The sequence below is a fragment of the Perca flavescens genome, chromosome 9 (assembly GCF_004354835.1).
Source record: "Perca flavescens isolate YP-PL-M2 chromosome 9, PFLA_1.0, whole genome shotgun sequence".
NCBI lineage: Eukaryota > Metazoa > Chordata > Actinopteri > Perciformes > Percidae > Perca > Perca flavescens.
The window spans coordinates 34,234,541-34,261,487 of NC_041339.1; the positions used below are offsets into that span (position 1 = coordinate 34,234,541).

General features: G+C 41.5%; 1 protein-coding gene across 3 annotated transcripts; it reads right to left on the bottom strand.

Annotated features, from left to right (window-relative positions):
• Window positions 1-26,182, bottom strand: tut4 (terminal uridylyl transferase 4). Of its 3 annotated transcripts, none has more exons than XM_028587339.1 (30): window positions 26,048-26,182; window positions 23,590-24,129; window positions 23,352-23,494; window positions 21,698-21,814; window positions 21,161-21,338; window positions 19,703-19,791; window positions 19,551-19,602; window positions 19,081-19,150; window positions 18,379-18,505; window positions 17,841-17,960; window positions 16,166-16,348; window positions 15,844-16,018; window positions 15,163-15,749; window positions 13,517-13,667; window positions 12,402-12,488; window positions 11,586-11,689; window positions 11,362-11,419; window positions 11,164-11,267; window positions 10,972-11,061; window positions 10,099-10,212; window positions 9,895-9,972; window positions 7,518-7,695; window positions 7,370-7,417; window positions 7,092-7,174; window positions 6,860-6,975; window positions 4,943-5,097; window positions 4,707-4,804; window positions 3,041-3,212; window positions 623-793; window positions 1-531 (listed from the first exon to the last, which is right to left on the bottom strand). In XM_028587339.1, exons 2-30 carry the CDS (start codon window positions 24,056-24,058, stop codon window positions 443-445), a joined length of 4,206 nt encoding a protein of 1,401 aa, XP_028443140.1. In that variant the 5' UTR covers window positions 24,059-24,129; window positions 26,048-26,182; the 3' UTR covers window positions 1-442. The 3 variants fall into 3 exon arrangements, with proteins under 3 accessions (XP_028443140.1, XP_028443137.1, XP_028443138.1); XM_028587336.1 differs by having other exon boundaries at window positions 2,672-3,212; XM_028587337.1 differs by lacking the exon at window positions 26,048-26,182 and adding an exon at window positions 25,825-26,028 and having other exon boundaries at window positions 2,672-3,212.
• Window positions 26,183-26,947: the final 765 nt, after the last annotated feature.

The following is a 26,947-nucleotide window of genomic DNA, read 5'->3' on the forward strand; positions in this document are numbered from 1 at the left end:
TTGTTTGCTTTTTTTCCTTTATTTTTTTGGTAGCCTTTTTTATATTTAAGATTTTTTCCCTTTTTTCTTGCTAACCCTGCTTTTGGCACTACATACTTAGGGTGACATGTTAGAATGTTTTTAAAACGTCTATTCAAAGCCTTCATCTTTTGGCAAGCAAAGTATGAATACAGCTAATAAAAATAAAGGTTTATATTTTTCCTTACTTTACACATGAAATAAAAACACATTTTTTGGACCCCCTCAAAAATGGGGGTATTAAAATATTTGACATTTGTATCACAAATCAATGTAATGAGACAGGAAATAAAAACATAAAAACTGTACAAAAATGAGAAACAAATTAATTTTTAAAAAATCCTTGTGATCAAATGATGCAAAGAGTACATAATTTTGCTGTGTTAGGTTACTGACCATAGATCTAATTAAAAGAGATGCAGGTTCACTTCTTCTGTTGGATGAAATTTAGATTGACTTGATGTCGGACGTGGGGGACCAGTGGGAAGTTTGGATTCGGATGCACCACAGACCCTAAATGAAAGAAGCAAAGCAGGTCAAAGTCAGTGCAAATGAACTTTCTCCGCAGCAATAAAAAGAAGAAGAAATGTTTATCATGTCTGACCTGGGCCCACGAAGGGTTTGCCAGGCTGGTAGCGACCGTTGCCCTGCTGGATGAAGTTCTGGGGCATCCGGTAGGGCCAGGATGGAGACAGGGCGTACTGTGGGGTTTTATTGTGCTCCCATAACCGCGAGCCTTGGCTCATGCCTACAAACTGGGCCGGGTGGCCTGACTCTGTAGAGACGAGATCAAAGCACACTCAATAACTCGCAAAAGAAGGAGAGGCAAAGTTCAATAAAATCTAATAATAAAAAGGTCATATCGCAGTTTGTGTAGGATGGGGCATCGTGGACCGGTTCCAACTTGGAATCATCTCAAAAATAACCATTCCTATGGAAATATTTTGGAAAATTAGGTTTCGAATCCGATCATCGTTCCAAATTTAACACGCGCAACTTTATGGTTTCCGTAGCGGCCGCCGTACTTCCAGGCGCTTGTTGCGTTGCAGGATCACAGTAAGCGGTGCTGTAACACATGGCTGTTGAGAAAGTCAGGTAAAACTAGGGCTGGGAAATAGATCGATGCTATATCGATATAAGAGGCTAGATATAGTCTTGAATTTTGGATATCGTAATATCCTGATATAAGTTTGGTCTTTTCCTGGTTTTAAAGGCTGCATTACAGTAAAGTGATGGAATTTTCCGAACACACCAGATTGTTCAAGCTGTTCTATTATTTGCCTTTACCCACATAGTTATTATAACACAACTGATGATTATTTATCACAAATCTCATTGTGTGCATATTTTGTGAAAGCACCAATTGTCAACCCTACAATATTGCCACAATATCGATATCGAGGTATTTGGTCAAAAATATCGGGATATTTGATTTTCTTCATATCGCCCAGCTCTAGGTAAAACCATTGAAAATAATCATTGATTCAAAATAAAGGTTTCCTCTTGTCTGTGAAATTAGCATGAGACCCGTTTCAACTCCAGCCCTCAAGTAATTGGAATCAATAAGAAGCGGAATCGAAAGGAAGAATCGCAATTGTTTAAATCAAAACGATGCCCGACCCTAAGTTCGTGTAAACCAACCCGTGTCCCTTGACCAGTGATGTGATGAACCGTGACCCAACATCCCAATGCATCTTACTTTATTTAAGCCTTTACCGTCTAAAATGATCATGTTTTATTCATTTTAAAGAACAACCCCTGTTTTAAGTTGATCATTTGCCCTTCACATTCTCCAAAAATGCATCAGGGCTGTCATGTCCAATCTGTTTTACAACTGTAAACAAGCTCAACGTATGTAACTACAGTTGAAAAAACAACTATCGCTACGAGGTCAATTTAGTAGGCATTTTGAAGCTTTCGCTCTGATTAACACCATCTTTCTCAGATGTAGTTTGCCCAGTTGGCACGCCATTGCAGATGTCCAAATATTATTTGAAGCACCTTTAAATCTTGAGATTGACTATGACATCGGGATGACTGCAGATGATGGTATGTAATACAGGGTACCCCCAACTTAAATGTAAGACTTTTTAAGACCTTTTTAATACCACTCAGGATTAAATTCGATGCCAACTTTATGACTTTGCAATGGAAAAAGATGGGTGGATTTTAAGCCAGAGAAAATAAGTATTTACCAAGTAACTGAATCTGAATTTATAAAAAAACATTTTTGTTATTTGTGTTTGTCCTCCAATAACATAAATTGAATGAATTAAATATGTGTTGCCTTTAGAGCTCTTATGCTATGAAATGAAAAATACATTCATGATGTTACTGCATTTATTTATCTTACAAAAGGACACGTTAACAAAATGTAATACTTTTAAGGCCTTCTTTTTAGAATATTCAATTTAAGACTTCTTTAATATTTTTAAGAACCTGTGGGAACCCTTGAATACTTCTTCATTTCTAAGGAAAGATTAAACAAAACTCTCTAAACTGTGTGTATGACTTGATTTGGGGCCTGACCTAGATCACACTGAATGTGATAGAGTCCGAGACCAAAATCGTTTCATAGTCTAATTAAACGACAGGAAGACAGAAAGACAGAATCACACACAGACGGTGCCACCAAAGTTCCCCCAGTGAATACCTGACTTGACCACGGTGCCATTGCCCATGAGTGACCCAGGTTGTGCCAAGTGATTGTGCCAGTGTCCTTCCCGACCCGGCCCGATGCCCATCTGTCTCCCCGCCGGCTGGGCGAAGATGATGCTGGGGTCGTTCAGGTTCATGGGGCTGGGGCTGCCCCCTGAGCCTTTGGGACTCCCGTTCCCCGACACCGACCGCAGGGCAAATTTCAGGCCGGGCGGGGAGGGGGCGTTGGGAGAGGACGTAGTGAGGACCGGCCCGTGTATAGGCCAGGAGGTGGAAGGGATGTGGACCGGGTGGTGAGGCTGCCCCTGGGACTGGTGAGAGGGAAGAAGCCCCAGTGCGGTGAGCGCCCCCGGGTGGTACTGGCCTGGAGGGAAGCTGAAGAGAGACAGGGGGACCTGGGGGTGAACCGGTTGCTTCGGGGGACCCGCGGAGCTGGTCTTAATGTGGGAGGGCTGAGGGGAACTGGAGGACTGGGAGGAACTCTGAGGGACAGCTGCAGGCTGCGGGGAGTAGGGCGGAGTCTGCCGACTGTCGGACTGTTGAGAAGAAGAACGAAAAGAGGTAGAATTCAGATCAAAGTCACACTTTTATTTATATATTCAAATAATTCATTCAACTCGGAAAATTGTATTTCATGAAAAGTTTTGCAGCATCAACAGGATTTTAACAAGAGCCAGTTCACCCAAATTAGTTCTGATTTTAGTTGCCCACATTTCCAGCTAGCAGTAATGAACAGTCTAATTTAGGGAGTCTCAATTGGGATAAACTCCTTTTTTGGGCTCCCACATACAAAATGAAAAAATATTAAAACAAAATACTTATGAGTTGCTGCTAAAAAAAAAAAAAAAAAACATAAAAAAGAAATGGCTTAAGCCGGACACCCGATCTGTAGAGGGCTGGTTTGAATTTGAAGACATTTGCAAGAAGTGGAAATTGTATATTTCCTCAAACACCCTTCCTTTTTTATATTGTGTTCTATAATTACATTTTTAAAAAGCTGAAAAGATGGATCATTCCATAAGTGTCTACCTAGGGATGACTGTTGTTAAGTGATTCCAAATAAAGGAAAATAAAGAAGTGTGCACTGAAGAAACCAAACATTCTGCACACTGTCAATCACTTGTAAGTAAGTAAGTAAAGTTTATTTATATACCACTTTTCACAAATCACAAATTAACAATAAAGTGAAATACAACTCAACTAACCTTTAATTTTTAGGGGCCCAACAAATAAATTCTATTCACTTCTTTTGTATTAGGGTGAACCCCAGTGTAGTCTCATTGCCAGACCTTCCTCCACAGCGCTGCGGAGGAAGGTCTAGACCCCACAGCATTTCGGGATAGGAGAAAAAACGTGCTCTAGCTTATTCAGGATTCATACGCATTTTAACCAATACTTTTCGGCAAATTTCCATGACTATGTGTTCCTGAAAATGTCAGTCGACATTATACTATATATAATAATAATACAAATCTGTGTTAAAGTTTACCCTCAGAGGTTTAACTATAAAATGAATGATAATTTATGTGGTTCATAGTGAAATTCATAATATCGCTCCCCGAATAGAGTGTTGAGGTTAAGACGACATGAAAATACATTTAATAATGACATATAATTATGCTGTGTTAAAAAAAAATTCCATGACTTTTCCAAAACCTTTCCAGGCCTGGAATTTGCATTTTTCAAATTCTATAACTTTTCCAGGTTTTTTCAAAATGTATGAACCCTGTTTATTGCCATTTCTTGCAGTTGTCTTGGACGGCGCTAAACGCCAGACAGAGCCACGGTGCCTCTGGGGAAGGAACTTGTTTTGGTGGAACATGTGTACGTTTAAAGGTTGTTTTAGTCAGAAAACTCTGATTGGACAGATGGTCTAGCTAGCGGTCTGGATTTACCCTGCAGAGATCTGAGGAGCAGTTAAGCGGAAGGTAACGGACATCGGGCGGAATTTTCCAGCGGCACCTGAACTTTCCCAGAAATTAAACGTTGTGGAAATAGACTAATCCCAGTGTAATGTCTGTTGTACTCACACATTCAGAGGGCTGTCTGGTCCGTCCAGGACAGTCTGTAGCTGTCTGGGGAATGGGGATGGACTGGGAGCTCACCATAGTTCGTACCATGTGAGGAGCTGGGGAAGAAGACGTATAAGCAATTTTATCAATCTCCAATTTACAAAGCCCCTCTAAATTCTTTCTTTATATGTAAATATCATAAATAAATATGATGTGTGGTTGTTGACACTCTGTGAGACAGATTTTGTGGATACCTGGTGCTCCAGTGGTCCTCTGTTTGAGGTGGCGGTACTCGGGACAGTCCCTCCGTACGTGACCCATGTCCCCACACTGGAAACAACGTCTGTCCTTCGGCTCCCGATCCTCCTCTTTAACGTCCTCGTCTTTGTCGTTTTCCTTCTTCTTCATCCTGGCAGAGGAAACGGGAAAAAAGTTCAGGACGCGACAAGAAGGATTGTATAAAACACACATTCAGTACAAATGCATAAAAAAATGCAAAAAAAAATCTGTCAGTATTAACCTTGCAATAAAGATTTAGCCAAAAGTTGAAAAACAAAGTGTACCTTTACAAACAGCTTAACATTACTACAGTATGTTAGCCTAACTTAACCTACGTTAGTCAGTTGGAGCTTCAGGACAAACCAAATCTCTCGTGCTGGTGCTGCTCTACTCCTTTCTGAAGTCTTTTCTTCTCAATCACCCCGGGAACACACCGCAGGCTCAAGTGTCGCGTAGCGTAGATACGAGCCTGATCGTGTGAGCCTGGCCTTTCACACCAGACGCATATTTCTACGTCACAAAGCGATCCTACTCCTCACGGCGTGTAGCGTGCGTGAATCTCTCTCCGTGGGCCTGATCATGTCTCGCTACGAGAAGTCAAGAACCTAAATCACCGTGAATCATTTTGAAATGTGCTTTATTTTTGTAAAAAATAAAAATAAAAAATATAGTTGCACTGTGGTCCAGTATGTGATGCTGCCTGGCTTGACACATACCCTCGCGTATCGCATAAAATATAAAGGAAACGCAGAAACTATTGCTGCAGCTCGCGGGCATACGCGGACGCTACGTAACCTGTGTGACCGGACAGATTAGATAACATGGGCGGTGATATAAAATAGCTGCGCTATGCTGCTTACGCATGAGGTGTCTTTCCGGCGTAACTCTCCACTGTAGTCTTTGATAGTTGTGAAATGGCGCATTTCTTTTTCCGTATCCCTGTGTCTCTATTTTTGGGTCGTTGTGTTGCTGTTTGTTGGAACTTATAACCCTGACAGCTCAAATAAAAAGTTAATTTGAGCTGGTGTTAATGTGTAAAAATGTATGAACCTAAACAAAATTGCACATTTTATATTATGTAATCAAGTATAAAAGCCTAATTATTTTATATGAAAAAAAAAGAAAGGAAAATCAACTAATGACTTTTAGTTTTCTTCATCAGTTTACAGCTAACTGTATAATGGAAATGACAAGCTATTGTTAGAAAATCCACCAAAAACCTCTTACCCCAGTCACATTAGCTACAAGAGACAGAGACAAAGCAACAAGTTACCATTAATTTGCAATGGGAGTGGCCGTGTGCCAGCGACAAGTGACGAGCTCGCCGCTGCCACGAGCAAGGTGGGACCAAAATAGGCAAGAAGTCTATTTTATGCAAATGCAGAGCGATGCGACAAAATGACTGCCAATCGGAGTGAAGGGGCAGCGTGACGTATGTCAGTGGCTCGAGTCAAAGAAAATATTTCAAGATGGCGGAAAACGCTTCAGGACATCGTATTTCTGTATACATCTGATATGTTTGCCATTTTATCTCATATATATTTTGTTACTTTTATCGAGAAATAAATAATTTAAAATCCCAAAACATCGTTCTTGTGACTTAACAATACCTCTGAAGTAACTTTTAAGAAGTGCTTGAAGGTTGCACCGGAGAATTTCTGTTTACTGTTGCCAAGCAACCAGGAGTAGGCTAGCACGGCCAGGAGCGCCCTCAAGCGAGTGCATGTCGCTCTCTTATATATAATTAATAATTTTCTTTTTACTTTGAAGGAAAACAGACAAGTAGAAATAATATGAATTCATAACATATTACTTCTCAGTAGTTTCTTTAATTTTTTCTCTGTATTCTACCGGCGCAAGAGAAACAGTTCCATGAACAAACGGGGGACAACCTGCGTCTCTTTGGACAGTCCTTCATGTAATGCCCGATCTTCCCGCAGATCCTGCAGCACCTGTCGTTGGGCGCCAACTCGCCGTCGGTCAACACCTTTGAGTCAAAGAAGTAGTCCTGCAGCAGAACACAAACGGAAACAGCGGATAGCTTAGAAAGGTTCCTCAAGACGCAGAGCGGGCAGCATTCAAATTTGTAACCTTTTCAATTCACGAGAGTCAAAAGTGACGTACCACTTCAGTGCCCGGGATGGGGTAGAACGGAGTCCCAAACAACTTTCTCCCATTTATAAAGGCCTTCATGATGAAGTTTGTCACTAGAACAAGCAAAGGAGGAACATTTGCACTTGCTTCTTCAAATATTCATATAGAAAACAGCCATGAACAAAAAGGCTGAACTGACAGAACAAATGTCTGTAGTACAAGAAGAAAACACCTTTGACTAGAAAACAACAATTCTTCTATATATATTTTTTTTTTTTGAAGAATTAGATACCAGAATCATCACTTACTTTTGCGAGAAACTCCAGCACCAAGATTATGATTCAGATCAAAGGGATCTGAGGAGAGAGAACAGACGAGTGAGTAGAAAGGAAGATCCCGGCTGTAACGTTAAGGAGCAGTTAAAGACGGAAGGGATACGTAGGTCCGTGCGAGCACCTTCAATAGCGATGCATTTACTGGTCCACTGTTTCTCAAAGGTGGTGAGGCGTTTCCTTTGGCGGATGCTGATGACGTGCTCTTTGAAGTCAAATTCTTCCGTGTAAAAGCGCAGGAGTCCCAACCACAGCTCTCCTACCGACTCGGTGTTAGGCTGCAGCTCTGAGAGAAGCTGACGCTGTGCAGAAGAAACACACTTACATACTGTAGAACATCTATTGAATGCTGAAATAGCAGAACATGTGTGAGAGGAGCAACAGCAGATTTGGACAACATTCAGATAATGTCAAATGGTGCAATGCCATCCAGGGGCGGACTTTACCATTAGGCAAAGGTCGGCAATTGCCTTGGGCCCCGAGCTACCTAGGGGCCCCCAAAATGCCCCATTAACTTATGGTTAAGGTTGTTTGTTTTTTTTACTTTTCGCAAATTATATATTTGTAAAACTCCATTTGCAAAAAATGGCATCAAATCATTAGTTTCGCAGAGCGGAGGCCCCCCCTCCCCCCCCACCTCACTACATTGGACTATTCCATTATCTCACTTACTGCGCATCTGCGAAAGTGACAAGGCTGTAATGTACTGCGCCAAAAAACGGAGAAAAGAAAGAGACAGACCATGTATGTATTGAGACAGACAGAGTGTGTGTGCAGAGTGACAGACAGTGGACAGAGTAGAGTAATGAAGCGAAACTACCCAAGCGGTGCTGAAAAAAGGAGGAAGCGGGAGGAAAGCAAAACATTTTTGTTTTTAAATTGCCGAAGTTAACAAAGTTCTTCGTGATGCCCGCCGCTGACAGTGACAACAACGCTACAACCCATGCTACAAGCACCATCACGGCCGCACCGCTGCTAGCGAGGAGGAGCTACCCGCTGCTGCCGACAGTGCCGGCCCAGGCTGCTCCAGCGCTACTGCTGCTAACGTTACATCCAAGGCAACTTTACAGGATGAGGAGGAGCTTCAACTTGAGGTGACAAAACTTTGCGTTCACTTTCAGTGACGGTGATAATAATGATGACGACGTCTATGACGAAAAAGACGACAATTCCAATGAACAACTAATGAGTACTAGCAGTCATTGTGTGTGTGTGTGTGTGTGTGTGTGTGTCTGTGTGAGTGTGTCTGTGTGTGAGTGTGTGTCTGTGTGTGAGTGAGTGTCTGTGTGTGAGTGAGTGTGTCTGTGTGTGAGTGTGTGTCTGTGTGTGAGTGAGTGTCTGTGTGTGAGTGAGTGTGTCTGTGTGTGAGTGAGTGTGTCTGTGTGTGTGTGTCTGTGTGAGTGTGTCTGTGAGTGAATGAGTGTGTCTGTGTGTGAGTGAGTGTGTCTGTGTGTGAGTGTGTGTCTGTGTGTGAGTGAGTGTCTGTGTGTGAGTGAGTGTGTGTGTGTCTGTGTGAGTGTGTGTCTGTGTGAGTGTGTCTGTGTGTGTGTGAGTGAGTGTGTCTGTGTGTGTGTGTCTGTGTGTGAGTGAGTGTGTCTGTGAGTGAGTGAGTGTCTGTGTGTGAGTGAGTGTGTCTGTGTGTCTGTGTGAGTGTGTGTCTGTGTGAGTGTGTCTGTGTGTGAGTGAGTGTGTCTGTGTGTGTGTGTCTGTGTGAGTGTGTGTCTGTGTGTGAGTGTGTGTCTGTGTGTGAGTGAGTGTCTGTGTGTGAGTGAGTGTGTCTGTGTGTGTGTGTCTGTGTGAGTGTGTGTCTGTGTGAGTGTGTCTGTGTGTGAGTGAGTGTGTCTGTGTGTGTGTGTGTGTGTGAGTGAGTGTGTCTGTGAGTGAGTGAGTGTCTGTGTGTGAGTGAGTGTGTGTGTGTGTGAGTGAGTGTGTCTGTGAGTGAGTGTGTGTGTGTGTGAGTGAGTGTCTGTGTGTGAGTGTGTGTCTGTGAGTGAGTGAGTGTCTGTGTGTGAGTGAGTGTGTCTGTGTGTGAGTGAGTGTCTGTGTGTGAGTGAGTGTCTGTGAGTGAGTGAGTGTCTGTGTGTGTGAGTGAGTGTGTGTGTGTGTGTGTGTGTGTGTGTGTGTGTGTGTGTGTGTTTGAGTGTGTGTGTGTCTGTGTGTGTGTGTGTGTGTGTGTGTGTGTGTGTGTGTGTGTGTGTATGTGTGTGTGTGAGTGTGTGTGTGTGTGTGTGTGTGTGTGTGTGTGTGTGTGTGTGTGTGTGTGTGTGTGTCTGTGTGTGTGTGAGTGTGTGTGTGTGTGTGTGTGTGTGTGTGTGTGTGTGTGTGTGTGTGTGTGTGTGTGTGTGTGTGTGTGTGTGTGTGTGTGTGTCTGTGTAGAGGGCCCCATTTCTGTGTTTGCCTTGGGCCCCAAAATGACTAAATCCGCCCCTGATGCCATCCCTAGTTTAGGAGACCCTGAGAAGTGGAAGTTAAGTCCTTTTTTTTTTTTTTATTAAACTCACCAGATCATCAAGATCATCACAAAAGAAAGCATTCCAGCCATCTACCATCCGCTGGGGGACAGTGTTCCCATCAAAGATCTAAAAAGACATCATACAGACATAGCTCATTTCATTCAAAGCTAAGCAGCTAAGTACTTCAACTTCCAGGTGTATTTTATTTCTTTTGAGTTTAAAAAGCCATGGCCATTAATGAGAGACTGGTACCTCCTGCAGGACTGGAATGACTGGCGGCTGCCTCTGCTGCAGGAAGTAAAGCACCATGAGGATGTACGCATACGATGAGAGGCTTCCTCTGGACGCATCCCCAATGTCGCAGCGCTGAGAGCACAGAGAGACGTTAATTACACAAAAAAATATATTTCCTGCTGAAGGTCGATTTATGCTTCTGCGTTAGATCAACACCGTTGAGATACGGACCCTAGGCTTAAGAGTGAGACACAAATGAAAAGGCTCTTTTAATAAAAGGTTTAAATTAGTTCAAATATGAGTGACCTGAAGTAACATGGACCCAATAAGGTCTGTCAGGTTGCATGATTAGATCATTCCCTCCTACTTTTACCTGCATGCATTCTACTTAATCTGGACATATTTTTCTCTTTATTTGCATATCTGAATATAACTTTCTTTACAGAGGATTGGCAGTTTTAAGTTTGGTACATCACCACTTAAATCATTAGTTATTTTTGGAAATTATGTTACACCTTGTGATGCTGCAGCTGCATGTTATACCTATTACTTGTTTTGTAATTTGTTGGTGCCAAATTTTCCACGCAACTGATTTATAATTGACATTTATGAGGGCTGACTTACTTACTTACTGTAGCCAGTAAAGCTACTAGCTAAACAATTGAGTTTTAATGGTGCACACGCATTTAGTATAAACCACTCATTTCGTTAATGAGTTTAAAATTATTATTGGATATTTCCAGGCAGTGCTCTTGAAAATCAATTAATTTCGGACGGACGAGCTTCTAACAAACCCCTTAAAGGAAGAACTAGAACAGAGGACTGCAAACTGGACCGTCCAAACGCAATCAGCAAAGGGTTACTGTTATCAGTTCGTCAACTTTCCCATACCTTAGCAAAGACCTTCATCGTGTATCCCAGAAATTGCACGCGTGGATCCAGGGCTGCATACATAGCCAGCATTCTGGTGTTGTGTTGAGCCTACAAGAATGACCCGTCCAAATTAATTCATACATCACTTTTAATATAAAGGCATGTCTAAGCACTTTGTATAACAGCGACGGAAGGTCTTGGTTCACTCACCAGCGTGTTATAAAGGCTAATATCTCCCTCTAAACCACTCTGTCTGTGTTCAAATTTCACAATAGGCACTTTAGCTGTTGTGATAGGCAAGATGTTCCTCAAACCTGTGATGTTCGGAAAATGGGAGATCCCAACCAGTCAGATTAAGTCCTTGACACATTGAAATATCAATGAGTTATACAGAGATCATTAACTCACCTGTATGCTTCTTTAGCACTTTTGCAAGGCCTTCAATGATCTCTTTGCAGTTCAGCCTCTGTTCAGACAGATCACAACTTACATGTAACAGTGGAAGAATATGAGGGTCACATCTCTAACCCCGCTGAAGAAGCGTTGAGCTGCATTAAGTGTGTGTGTGTGTGTGTGTGTGTGTGTGTGTGTGTGTGTGTGTGTGTGTGTGTGTGTGTTTTTAGTCTGCCTACCTCTGCAGTCTCATGGCCCTCCAGAGTCATGCAGATGTCGAGGTCACTGTCTCGGAAGCCGAAGCCGTTCTTGGATGAGCCAAACAAGCAGAGCTGAGCTTTATCTGTGGATCCAGACACAGAAGAGATTCTATTTTCCATCCAAATGGAAAACACACATTCTGTATCATCAGACATTCTCATGTAAAACAGTAGTTTCTCAAATAGTAGCCAGCCTGTTTAAAATCTATGTAAAGCTGCAGTCGGTAGAATGCAAAAAACAACAGAAATCTCTCTTTCTGAAGTGATTGACCAAAGTCTCCCGTCACAGGCTAGATTTATCAAAATCTCAAAATAGAGCCCAAAGGAAGTGCAGAAGTCTAGTTTTCTGTCAGACCACTTTATCATGACAGACATTATCATTAATTATTTGCCCAATGATGCCACAAAAAAAAAGCAGAAATTGTTCTTACCATCCGATTTATTCATTCTGATCAATTCTACTTTACTAAACTCTCGTGGTGTTCAGCTGCTGTTCAAAAAAACAATTCCCAAAAAAGTTTCACAATAAAGGCCTTCCAGCGAGGACATTATGTCTCATGAACTGCTGGATGGCTTTTAACATGAAAAGGCAAAGCATTTTGCATCAACAGCAACAACTAAACAGAACAGAAAGAGAGTAAACAGAATGCTTGCCAATTAAATAAGTAAATAAATAAATAAATTGCGGGCATTAGAAAAAAGGCCTGGTTCTCTCTTCAGTGGAAGAACATACACAAAGGCTTCGGTCAATACTTGAGATATTGCTGTCCGTAGTAGTTCACGCCTAATGCTCACCGTTGTACTCCTTCCTTATGAACCTCTCCAAGCTGCAGAGGATCTGCTCCCTCTTCTGCTGCTCAGCATGTGTAGGTGACAATTCAACTACAAACAGCAGAACAGAAATCCAATCACACACACAGTTGCGGGAATTTATTGATCCAGGCCAATCGAAAAATAAAATTAATCTGTAATCATTTACTGCTTCCAGTGTTCAGCTTCATGTGAGAATGTGCTGCTTTTATTGTTCTAATTATATTTGTTTGTTTTTAACATTGGTCAGACAAAACAAGACATTTTTAATGTGGATAATAAAAACTATGACTAGTTGGAGCCTAGTCTGGCATTACGAATGTACATTGCTGGGATAAAGCTTGGGACATCAGGCCTCTTCAGCCATCTCCGCTAGCGATTTTGCAGGGGAACCGTGGCTGCATCCGCTCTGCCCAGGACAGTTGTAATTGGTTTAAAGAAATACAAACAAGCCATAACTTTTTTTCCCCATATCCAAGAATAGATAAGAGGTGTAGCCAGACCCTTCTCCAGCACTGATAAGGCGCTGTGCTAGACTAGTTGCAGCCCTGCAATCATAGAACATTGATTGTCTAATACTGATCCACTAATATAAAAGCAGGTTTACTAGGAGTGGATAAGTGTAAACCTACAAAATTATTTCCTATTCATATTATAGTTGGGAGTAAATGTAATGCGGTTTACTTTTTTTTATGATATAATGATAGGACAACTCAGACATGAAAGGGGAGAGAGATAGGGGGAAGACATGCAGGAAACCGTCACAGGTCGGACTTGAACCCTGGACCTTCTGCATCGAGGAATAAACCTCTATATGTGTGAGCGTGTGCTCTACCAACTGAGCTAACCGGGGACCAGTTTACTTTTTAATGGTATCACCGTTTTTAAGTTTTTCATGCCAACTCTTCACTTATTGTGATTCCTCAATGAAATTATCAAAAAAAATCCACTGTACCTTAAAATTTATATATATTTGTATTGTTTGTATAAACTGTTAAATTCACCTGCCTCATGTATATAAAGTGTATTTTGTATGTACATTAAGGGCAACCAATCCCAAAAAGATTTAAGTGAAAGAAAGTGCACTACTGACTACATACAGTAGCACAATCTGCAGAGCCCATCGAGGATATCTCTGAAGCGGTCGTTCATCGGAGGCAGAGGCTTCAGCTCAATCTTCTTGAAGTCTTCGGGACACTCGTCCTTCAAGTGACCATCTCGCTTGCAGATGCTGCACACAACCGTTGGAGGCTGGAATGAAACGGCCGATTACACATGACAGCCTTCAATAACACAGAGTAATCGCAAGTATAAAATAGCATGAGTTCCAAATTGTTGCAGCCATCCTGCATTAGTTACAGAACATCCTGTGACCAAACATTTGTGTGGGGCAATGTCCCATGTTACACAGCTTATAAATAAAAAGGTCTTAAGGGTTGCAGTATGCTCTCCAACAATCACTGAAGCCAATGCATGGACTAAGTCCACGTGTGTCAATCAACCAATAAAGACCCTCCCTAAATGTAAACATCTCACCCAAGTGACCTGAACCCATCAATGCTGACAGGTGAGATTATGCTTCTTCTATACTGCAGCGATAAAAGTGGGAAAGCTTGAAAGGTAAAAAAAAATGTCTTCTTTTTTTCAAATTAGCTCTCTATCACAAACAGTTCAGGAGCTATATTAGATAGTAGGGGTGGTACGGTTCATGAAAAAACATCCTAACCGTTCGGTCCACTTGTCTCGGTTCGGAACGTGTGTGTGCCGCACGGTTTGACGCATGCGCAATGTAGCCTCGTGCCCGTATGTGACCTCAGACAGTGCGTTTCCCTTTCGCGCGAAAGAAGGGGTGTGGACAAGATGCCAACAAAACGTACAGCGAAAGACCGTGCAAAACATTTCAGACCGTCCTGCCAACCTGTAGACATTTTAACATCCATGTACGCTGCAACGTTTTTTTTTCACTCTAAAGTCGCTGAAGCAGCTGCAGTTTCAATCCGGTCAGGTCTCTGCAGCGGGCGGGGCTGCTCAGTTCTCCCCGCGACTGACGCGCGCACACACAAACAAACACACAGTGGATGCAGGAAAAAACTGAGATGAGATGTATACAGGAGGACCTGACAGCTACGCTCGTTATCGTGTGTCCCAGCCCAGGCCAGGATAGGAAATTAACTAACAATGTAAACTGTTGTTATGTTTAAGTATTCTGACTTATTCAAAAGACGGAGCTTTAAGAGTACCTCTCTTTTTCTTTTAAAGGATACATTTTTGTAAGAGCTACGCTGAAGTTGGCAGTTTGATAAATGCAAGTTATTTCAATTGATATTCTGTAATATTTCAATCTTCATGTGCTAAAAAGGCACATAAGTTCCTGTAGATGGCAATACACTTTCTCCTTTTTTTGCCAAATAAATGAAAAGCTTGTTGAAATCATCCATGTCTTCCCTCTGGCTGTATCAAAATCTCACCTAGCTTTCCTCAGAGATGTTACACAGAGTGTTAAAGATCAAAAGAAAAAATAACAAGAACCGTACAGAACCGAAAACCGTGACCCTAAAACCGTGATACGAACCGAACCGTGGGTTTTGTGAACCCTACCACCCCTATTAAATAGTATTGCAGAATGTTATATTTTTGTTAAAACTACAATTATTAATATCTCGGTTAAATCAATGCTTGATTTGATGCTACTGACTTTATAAAAACAACATGTGTACAAAGGTTGAATGGTGTTCATCATAATTACCTTCCCACCAGTGAAAATCATCTTGTCAAACACATAGTGCAGATCCTCTGATGGTACTGGTCCGTCCTTATCTGAAACGCTGCTTTCCACTTCTTCTTCTTCTTCTTCTTCTTCATTATCATCATCATCATCTTCATCATCTTCCTCCTCCTCTTCTTCTTCTTCTTCTTCTTCCCCCTCCTTGTCACTGTCCAGCAGGCCGTTGGGGGAAAAGGAAGGTGTGTTGCCCTCATTGAGAACCATGTCCATGAGGCTGGCGTCTAAAGTCTTCTCATCCTTCTTTCTGAACGAATCTGATCCATCTTCATCGTCGCTGTCCGGCTCCTCATCCTCCTTAAACCCCCGGTGCCCCCTCGGAGCGCACGGACTTCCTTCACCTGTCCCGTCGTCTTCTTCCTTCTTCTTGTCAACCTTTTGCAATCTTGCACGTTGCTTTCCTGCCTTCTTGCCTCTCTGGCGCCCCCCAGTGCCCCTTCTCTGAGGGCAAGCAAAGTATTTGTAAGCCGTACGGAAGCGCTCTTGGATGTACTCGAACACCATTTGGCTGTTCAAGCTGCGTGCAACATTTCGCTTCAGGGCAAAGGGATCTAAATGAAGAACAAAAACGAGACGTACAGAGTGAATTTCGGAAATTTCTTTAGAACTGTAAGATGAGTTTTCCAACATTGTTGGCTCTCACACCTTCAATAGCAAGCCTGCGGCGAGGCCAGTTCTTCCCTTCCCTAGAGAGGAGCTCCTTTAGGCGGATGCTGATGATGTGGTCTTCAAGAGCAAACTCCAGTGTGTAGAAACGTAAAAGCTCCAACCACAACTGGCCCAGGGACACATCTTTACCCCGGTTCAAGGTCAGGCGGGTCTTTAAGGGACAGCGACAGAGGGATAGTTAAAAGCAGGTCGACAAAGCAAGAAAATCAACACTGCCCTCCATAAACATATCCCTGGAAATCGGAATCACAGTCAACTGTTCTCTTACGATATGACTGTGTGCTGTAGTGAGACTCACCAAGCCTTCTGAGTAATGAGTATCATCTGGCTTTTTCTGCTCTGGTTTGGGTCTGCCTTCTCCTCTGGCCTCGTTTCGGTTCTCCGTGGAGGTCGGAGGTCTGCGCTCCCACCGGACAAACATGTCCAAAGTGATTCCAGTTAGGTGATACTCGTCCACGCGTTTCACATCAAAGCCTTCGATCTGAAAGAGGAAAATTAAGTCAAACATTGTCTCGATTTGCCAGACCTTCCTCCACAGCGCTGTGGAAGAAACCTCGGCAGACCCAGACTCTTGGTAGGCGGTGTCTGACGGGGTGTGACGAACAGTGGCAGTCATAATAAAGATAATGGAACAGTGACTACAAGGTAGTCGTTGTACTTCATGTCATAGCAGGGCACAGGAGGGCGTTGTGGGATGTAACGTGGCACCGCAGAGCATGGGTGGATGCAGGACGCGGCCGGACAAATTTAAAAAAATAGGAAAAAAAGAGGAAAACAACCATAAAGCAAAGGTCTTTCTATGTGGACCTGTTGATGTAACTTTTGGGTATGGTTACAGGTTCAAGAGCAGGTTCAAGAGCACATACCAATGACACAAAGCGGTGATTCTGGCTGTGGAATGCTTGGAATGAAGGCTTAAAACTTTTAAAAGAGCAGCAAAACACAGTTTTTCACCTTGGTACTGATACTCTTTAACATGCAACTTCAGGAAACCTTTGTTAAGTGTAATCATCCCTCTGTGATCACCTCATGGCACAAATAGACTGAAGGTCCTCTGTTGCTAAACAAATTAATGGGTTGTAGCTCCTTCAAATCGGGTTTCCTCAGTATTATGCAAATGTCAGCAGCACAGTGGAAGGAGGATTTTTCAGCCATGCATTTTTCTTGAGAAAAATTGGGCCTGCTCACAATAACACCCACAATTTTATTACATCAACATCTTGTGTTCAACCCGTGTTTTGCAACACAGACCTGAGCAGTTTTCATGACAACATGACACAAGATGCAGACGAAGAATGCGACTCATCCTCTTAAATTCCCATTAAAAACGGCAGACGCTGTCTGATTTACACCAGGATGTGACATGTTTTAAATGTCAGCCTTTTTGAGGAGGATAGGATTTTTGTCAGGATAGCACTGACAAATAACATGCGGAGAGGATTTTTAAACTTCCATAGAGTTAATTGAGAATTAACATTTTTTTAATGTATGAGGAAAATGTTATAAAGTATAAACAAATTAAGTATACTACCACAGCCAATATATGATAAATGGGCAAATCATTAGTTATAGGAGATGAAAATAAGCAGTTTTGGAGTATCATATTTAGAAGAATATTTTAGAAAGAAGATTCAGAGTCTGTGTACCAGGGTTCAGGTGTGTATTTGTCGGAAGGAAACAGGATTTTATAGGTTCAAGTGTACAGGTTATATGTATGATAATGATTGAGATCATCATAAAACAAGTTTGATCAAAACAGGTCCGTTCTTCATGGCCAACCATTGACATAAACTCCTTCGGCTTCCTGTCATCTCGCTACTGTCAGCTTACAAAAGGCATAGATTGCCCAAAAAGTGATTCAAAAGAAAGAAAAGGTTGAAAGATTTTTTTTTTTTCTCTTTTGTTTAAAACGGAGATTGGACATTTTTCCAGTGAAAGTGGACAAGACTAAGACCTGGAAAACCTTCACCTACCCAGCGGCCCAGGTAGACGGGGAGGATGGGCTCTTTCCTCTGCTGCAGGAAGAAGATGACCATGAGGGCGAAGGAGTACGAGGGGATGCCACCTTCAGCCTGGCAGTCAATGTGACACAGCTGCAGAGATAAACAAAACACTTTCTGTTAATCTGCACTTAGGCCTTAATCCAAATTTTGTATTTTTGGCATTTTGGACCTAGAAGTAATATAGCTGGTTTGTGCAGAGATGGAGGTGCTTAATTTTAAAAAGAAAAAAAATTACGCAAGCATTGCGATCTGTCTGGTTTAAAATCCAATGTGTCTGATATCAGGATATACTTTTTAGACAGTGGGACTGGTATATTGTGTGTGTCATTTAATAAACATACTAATTAGTAAAAGTAAAAAATATTTTTGAAAATTCAAACCTGCTGACAGACATGCTTTTGTACTACAAAAGGGATATATCAGTATGTGCTGACATGCGGAGCAACGTGCACAGAAAAATCAAGCCGTTTGTTTCTTCTTTCAGCTGAGGATTTAGTGTCAGCCTTACCCTTGCCCAGTAGCGAAAGGCCAGCACCAGCGGGACCAATCTGGGTTCCAGTTTCGAGAGGGCTGCCAGGTGATTGGTGGTGAGACAAGCAACGTCATTACCTGCACTCACTTTACACAACAGGCCACTGCACAGGAACAGAGGCGAGGGAAGACGACAGGGAAAAGGTGGATTGAATTCTTACATTGATATTGAACAGAACCTCATGCTGCAAGGGCTCATTGAGGGATACCATAAGGAATATGTTGTGTTTAACGTGTAAAACACTGGGAGGTAGTGAGGAATTGCAGTTTCTTTTAAGAGGGATTTTTTTTTGGGAGGCACTAAAGTTGGTGACAGGCTCTAAATTAGTGTTGGAACTGCATGCCTCAGATGTCAGGAGAGGGGGAGATGATTTGAACTGTAACAATGTGCAGTTACATAAGGACACTGAAATAAGATCCTCTGAAGCAGCTGACTCTTGAGGTGCCAAGTTGCACTCGTATAAAGATTTCTTTGTTCTAGTCATACATGTAAAGTCACAAACAAAGCAAATATATGAAAATTACATCCTATACTATCACTACTGTTATCTTAAACTCACTTTCTAAACCTGTATGACAAATAATTTGAACATCAATAAGTGTAAACAAATATAATATTACATAAAAAAAAAAAAATCAGCAAAACAAACTGCATTGATGCATTTAAGGCAGCACTCACTTGCTAACGTCCCGACAGAACACAGCAGGAACTTTGGCATGAAAGTCGGACTCAACCTCAGAATATTCGGCTAGAGAAGAAAGGCAGAACAACAAAACAAAACAGCGAATGACCTTCAAGAGGGCTGCACAAACACAAATTAATTGCAGGACTTTTACATAAAAGTGGAACCGCACACAAAGAAGCATTAACAATCCAAACCACGTGACGTGGATGAGGTCCTTAAGGAGAAACATTTTATTCAAATTCAAGACCAAAGCAGATCAGGAAATTTCCAAGCAATGTGCTTCTTGAAAAATGTTCTGCTAAGCAAACGCGAACAGACATGAACCGACAATACACCTGATAATTCCAGACAAACCCTGAACAGTAGGTCTATGCACCTTAGTAACAATTGATCACGTCTCAACTTGTGGAAAATTGAACATGCACCGAGTACTTTAATGTATATGACAATAAACTAAACTTACGGCTCTTCTTAAGGATTTCCAGGACTTGAATCAAGACCTCAGGTTGTGTCATCTGAACAGACAAAGGTAATGAGAAGAAGTCAACTATAAGGAATGTCGTGTGCAATAAGTATTTTGTAAAAAAATTAAAAAAATAGCAGAAGCAGACTTACTGAGGAGGGGTGGGTGATATCAATGTTGATATCACTCTTCTTGAAGGCAAATCGGGTTAGACATGAGCCATAGAGACGGAGAGCACAAGCTGGAAAACCAAAGACAAGACATTGGAAAATATATAGAGAATATTTCACACTCAGAAATACTTAAAACAGTGGTGGAATATAACAGTACATTTACTCAAGTACTGTACCCAAAAATTTGAGGTACATTCCACGTTCTACTTCTACTCCGCTACATTTCAGAGAGAAATCTTTTTTTTTTTATTAATCTGACAGCTTTAGTTACTTCGCAAATTAAGATTTTTGCACACGAAACACATGTAGTTTATAAAATATGTTTTATTATAAATTGAACTACCCAACAATATAACGGCTTACAAGTCCAGCTGAGATGATTAGACCATTAAACACTTAGTTAATTATCAGAACTGTTTTGATTGTTTTTAAGTTTCTAAAATGTGAGGATTGTTCTTAAATACAGTACATTTTACTAATGATACTTACATACTTAAGTAACATTTTGAATGCAGGACTTTTACTTGTAACAGACCATTTTTACAGTGTGGTATTAGCACTTTTACTTAAGTAAAGGATCTGAATACTTCTTCCACAACTGATATAGCTGCTGGTCGGGGTAGAGCATTATAACTTGCAGAGAAGGTGTCCAAAGGACAACAGCTGATTTTCTATAAGACGTGGCATTGCAACCAATGGGCTTTGAACTCGCAATCTTCTGGTCCAAAGGCAAACGCCGATCTCAGGGAGCTATTGTCCAGGTGATGACTCATCTAGCTATTTGGGCTATATTTTATTATAACATGACTTTCCATAACTGGACTGACTGTTCATCAGAATCAGGTGTGTTAATGCAGATACACATTTAAAATATGCAGGGTGGTTGTCCACAGCACAATGCCCGATTAGATACGTGTATGCTCATCTTGCAACACCATGGGCTCGAACTCGGAACCATTGAGGCTGTAGGCAGGTTCTGATCTCAGGGAGCTATTATCTGGGTGATGTCACAAGTGGTATCGCAACGCCTAGTAGACAAGGCGCAAGCTTGCGTGAAAATGCAGAATTTGAAGCTGCTGTAAAAAAAATATTTCTAATTAGAAAATTCTAAGAATTTGTGTACTTGGTTAAGACAACATAGAGATGCCTGTAATTTATTTTCAAAAAGATCAATAAATGCCAAACTGATGTTTAAAGGTACTCTATTTTGCATTGACTGCAATGCGTAGATGGGGACACAATTCAAACATGAATTCTGAAATTTTGCACACCAAATCTACAGTGATCTTCCAATGTTGTGAATTTTTTTTCCATGAACATCAAAGATTTAGTTTGAAAGAAATTGCAGTATTTGTTCACACTACTACATGTAGTAAAACATTTGAATGCACTGTGGGCTCAATTTTTGATAGTTTGAGTGGCATCACAGCATACAACCTGAGAGGTGCTTCTTTATGATCTCTTCCATCCTGATGACCACGGCCTTCCGAGCCTCAAAGTCCTCCTCCGAGATGCCGTGCTGCCGGGCTGTTTCTAGGACCGCCGCGTCCACGGCCCTCAGCTGGGCAGCGGAGGCGCGCGGCAGGGAACGCAGCTCATTCTCCTCCTGTTTCTCCTGATACACCAGACAGACAACAGAATATGTAAAATACTCCCGTTTAGAACAGCATGAAAAACCAAGGCACTCTTGTTGAAGAAAATATTATTATTAATAATACCTTTACCTATGAATTAGCTGCATCAATAAAAAGGATTATTAATATTTTCTTCAACAAGAGTGCCTTGATTTTTCATGCCGTTCTGATACTATTGGATTACGCCTGCATCAAAGAGCACCTAGTTAGACTTTTTTCAACCACCCCAAAAAGAAGCGCTCCTTTTCTGTCTTCCCACATGTAAAATACTTTATTCTAAAGTCATACTTTATGCCCAAGTGCTGAGATGAGTGACAACACAGACTTAAAGTTCCCATACCATTATGTTCTTCTTGTGTCTCTTCTCCTTGATGTGTTTGTGGGCTCCTTGAATGTTCTCGATGTGCACAGAACACAGCTTGCATAAGTACTGATAGTTTGGGTACTCGGGGGACTGCTGTGGAAACAGGAAGAGAGGCAAAAGCAAAATCGGTTTATGCAGGTTCTCTCACAGTTCTTCGGTTGAAAATCTGGGGATTTGTCATTTTCAAATGATCATAATAACATTCTTTAATCCCACCTGCTCATGCTAGGTGGAGATACAAACCCGCAAAAAAACATAGGCTGACGAGGACTCCATGAGCCAATGTGAAAGGGTAAAAATGGGAGGAATGGGTTTGCATTATTATTTTGAATTTATCAAAATAAGCCCAACGTCTCCTTCAGTGCATCAGCCTTTCATTTTGTCTCTACACAAAACAGCTGTACAACAACTTTGGCTCTAAATATTCTCATTTGAGTCATTACCAAAGAAGTATTAGCATTCAACACATCAAACAGAATGGACCGGTCAGTATTTTAGACATAACTCGTTAATCTCAACTAGGGCTGCAACTAACGATTGTTTTCATAGTCGATTAATCCGTCGATTATTTTCTCGATTAATCGATTAGTTGTTTGATCTATAAAAATGTCAAAACATGGTGAAAAATGTGGATCAGTCTTTCCCAAAGCCTAAGATGACGTCCTCAAATGTCTTCATTTGTCCCAAACTCAAAAAGATATTCAGTTTACGGTCACAGAGGAGAGAAGAAACTAGAACATATTCACATTTAAGAAGCTGAAATCAGAGAAATCTTCATCAACTAAACACCAAGAACTTCATCAGTGATCCGCTCTTGTGTGCAGTTATTGTTCCGCCAAAACATATTAGATCTCAGTTGTTGTTTTTTTGTGTGCAGTTGATATTAATTAACTAAGCACCGTTTTACAGCCAGTTTTGGGCTAAGCTTTATAGTAAACTCCATACATCCCGGTGGAAAACAATAACATATTGTTTGTTCTCAATTAACTCGACGGAAAGTTTAAAAAATCCCCTCCAGGCATGTTTTATGAAATATAAAAATACTCTGCTGGGAATAGCAATGTGTGTCGGATTTAGTTTTTCCACAAGTTAAATTACCTCGTTCAAAATTCTTAAAAGTTACATCTTCTCCTTTACCCTCATTAAAAAGCACAGAAACGTGGCTGTTTAGCTCAGTTGTTAGAGTGGGAGCACACGTGCAGAGGTTGATTCCTTGACACAGAAGGTCCAGGGTTAAAATCCGACCTGTAACGGTTTTCCTGCATGTCTTCCCCCCTCTCCCTCCCCTTTCATATATCTCTGCTTTCCTGTCCAATAAAGGCAGAAATGCCAAAAATTAAAAAGCACAGAAACTATGAATTTACAATATGAGGGTCCGTGGTTTTAGTACACAGAGTAGGCAGACTAAGACTTCCATCAATTGTTGAATTCTGATCACATTTAAAACTATCTTGTCTATGGACAAGAACAATAGATGATGTTTGATCAAAGAATGACAAATAAATGTGTTTACCCATGGATCTATTTATCAACCTATCTATTACAGATGTAGCAGACCCATAATGCAGCATATGGATGAGCGGAGTCCTACATTTATTGTATGTCAGGCGAGACTGGATTGTTTCCTTACTTTCAGCAGTCGATGGATGTAGTCTCTATAGAGGCGCTCCTCTGCCTGTCGGAGGCCCAGCTGTTGCTCTGTCAGGGGCCCTTCCTCCACAGTGGGCCTCACCTCTTTGACGGACTGATGCATCAATGCAGCAGCTTTCACCCCTACAAACAACAAAGACAAAGCACTGTTTACCAATGATACATTTGGTGAAGAAGACAGAAGTATCTCAGGAAAAAAAAACATGGTGCAAACCCACCATGAGACTTTTCCTTTGCAGGAGCTATAGTGGAGCTCTTGGTTGGCTCTGTGGGGCCTTTCGCAGGTGTACCGGGCACTACATGAGAGCTGGTCCCTTGGTTTGCTGAGGGCCTGTTGTCTGGAGAAATAGACACCCTGGAGTCAGGAGCCTGTGCCACCGGCTTCTGTTGTGAGCTTGTTGCTTTTCCTTTCCCTCGCTCTCCAGAACTTGTTCTTCCAGTCAGTCTAGTCAGCCTGGAGGACCGTCCTCTCCTCTTGTCCTGGGGGACGTCTGTGAAAGTCTTGCCTGGCCCACGGCTTCCCTGACTGCCTATATTATGTTCATCCTTTGTGGCAGTGAGGTTGTCTTTGCTGCGGGCTGCAGACTTGGTGCCCTCTCCTCTACTTGACTTCTCACTGGACAAAGGTTTGGCTCCTCTGGGTTGAGACTGTTTGACAGATTTTACTGGACTTTTGGACTCCTCCATCCCTCTCGCTCTTGCACCTGGTGGAGTCAACACCACGCTGAGGATGACCAGGGAGGCAGGCCACCTAAAGTCTAGGTAAAAAAAAAAATATTAGGTGAAGCTACCTGACCAAATATGTGCAGACACACTTTGAATGTAACTTACATATATTTTTAAAAAAAGTACAGAACTTTAGTATGTGACAAATGTATATGGCGTCAGGATTATGTCCTATCTCACGTGCGCAATAAAACATGCTCACGAGCAAGTTATATCATTTCACACAGATATTACATTTTGCGTGCCAATTAAACAATTGAGACTTGTAGAGGCAGCTGCGAGCATGAAACAAAACATAGGGAGAGGGAAAAGAACGGCACCTGTGTGTATAGAAACTAAGCATCACACGCCTGTGAAATTCTGGATTGTGAGTGCCGGAGGGCATACACGCTCTCGCTGGTAAACCTGCCCTCCAGCGCTCGCAAAGCAGACACTCGCAGGTGCGTTGTGGATGCTCTGTGCTCATGCTGCTTAGTTTTGTACGCGCAGGTGCCTTTCTTTTTCTTCTCCCTATTTTTTCCTTTCACGCTCGCAGCTGCCTGTACAGGGAAGGTCAGCACCAGCTGCAGTCCGTCAGCGTGCACAGAAAAATTTATCTTTTTAGATAAAACAGAACAAACTTGACAAAGTTTTCCTTTGGGGACATAATCTGAAGCTGATAATGTGTAATAAATTGCAGTACATCGCAAAATATCACAATAATATCGTATCGTGACATAGGTATTGTGATATTTTCGTATAATGGGGCCTCTGGTGATTTCCAACCCTAATAATGAGTACTATAATAATGGTACTTTAAGTATATTTTTATTCTAAAACGTTTGTAATTTAAAAAAGATTTTGAATGCAGGACTTTTACTTGTAACAGAGTATTTTTAGACTCTGGTATTGCCACTTTTAACTTAAAAGGTCCCATATTATAAAAAGTGAGATTCCCATGTCTATTTTGATTATAAAGCAGGTCAAGGCGCTGTATAATTACTGTGAAAGTATCAAAAGGCTCAATCCACAGAGAAACTGAGACTTCAGCGCAGTTGTGATGTCAAAACTATACTTTATAGGTAGAAAGTGCCGCTACGGTGGCATTACAGTCATCCCCGGGTGCAATGACCACAGATGTTGAAAGACCAGGAAACACTGAACAGACTGGGCTTTTTTTCGGCAGAGGGGGGCTTAAAGAGACAGGCGCTAAAACAGAGCGTTTCAGACAGAGGGTGAATACAGGTGTATTCAGACAGCCAGTATTTGGACATTAAAGCATGTAAACGTGTTCTAGTAAAAACTCCAAAACATGAGTAGGCTAGGAACCTGAAAATTGGCATAACGTTAATTAGATTCTAGGACCTTTATGTAAAAGATCTGAGCACTAAATACTTCTTCCACCAGCAGTACAGAGCAGACCGAGCAAGTGATGCCGATGTTTTGTTAAAGTCTGTTTCCCCTTCGTATTCCGTACCGCCCCCCTCCGTTGTCGGTGTTATTTGGGAAATACCGTTAGTTATCGCTAGCTAACTGGAGTTAGGTTTTGGTTTAGGCGCCGCAGCTATGACTGATTGGGAATGAACTACCGTTTGTTTCAGGTAGCTAGCTAGTTCAGGGGAATCGAAACTGATGGGAAAACAAGACTTCCACACAACACTGGGACTTCACGTTAGCTCAACTTTCAATACAGAACCGAACAGAGAGGGTCATCATCACAGATATTATCGACTAAAATAAGTGCTCACCATTAAAATCAAAATGTGTTTCCTGTGTTAAAGGAAGGATTCACGTTGACTTCCTTCCGTTAAGCTAGCTAACTAACGTTAGCTGCTGTGCCCCCCGGTCGTCCGGCTGAGCTAGCTAACGGGAAATAAATAATACTGGCACCCAGTTGCCACACAGCAGCAGCAAGTCATTAAAAACAACGGCTTCAACCATTTCAACACAGAAGAGCGCGTATTAACTTACAGTCGAGCTCTAAAGTTGATTCCAAATTATTGTTTAGCTGTCTCCATGGTACTGTACTAAATATTTTTCAAATCCCACGGCCCTGTTCCAAACAGCATAACCATTGACGCCATGTTAATACGTTACCCCGCTGCATTGTGGGAGCGCCAGTAAGGATGAGATGAAGAGGGGCGTGAAATGTGCTGCGTTCAAATACCGTTTGAGAACTCCTTACTGTATTTACAGTATTTTAATGTATTCAAAATATAAATATCACGACAGTGGTACGGTGACACATAATATAAATGATAATAATAATTATAATTGCCGATACATTTGTTTTAAAAAGGGGATACAAAATAAACGAAATAAAATAATTTGATGTGTTTACAAAAACACATTTTAAGAAAAGGGTATAGCATATATATAGTATTTTGCTCGTTTTTCTGTCCTAGTTAAGTAAAATGTTTTCAACATATATGCTCCCTCATAATTAGGCTATAGTGTTAAAGTTACTCCCAAGGTTTATGCAAAGCAAGGCAATCCAAAATATATTATAATCCCAGAGCTGTCGTCTCTTCTCTTCATAATCCTGTTGTATAATTGCCAAAGATCTGATGTAAACTTGAAAGATTGGAAATGTAGCAGATTTATTTTTACAGAGTTGAAACAACATTGTATCCACAGATATAAAACAAACGAGATATTGTTTTATATCTTTGATTGTATCTTGCACGGAGAAGCATCTGTCCTTTTACTCAAAGATAAACACAGCAGTTGTTGAAAAGGTCCCACCCCCCTCAGATACTGAGTAGTGCAATGCACAAAAATAGTAGGCCATTCACTTAAACCAAAACTAAATTTCAGACCACAGGATAAAACAAAAACATTCCTGTCTGAAATATGTGTAGTTATCCTAAC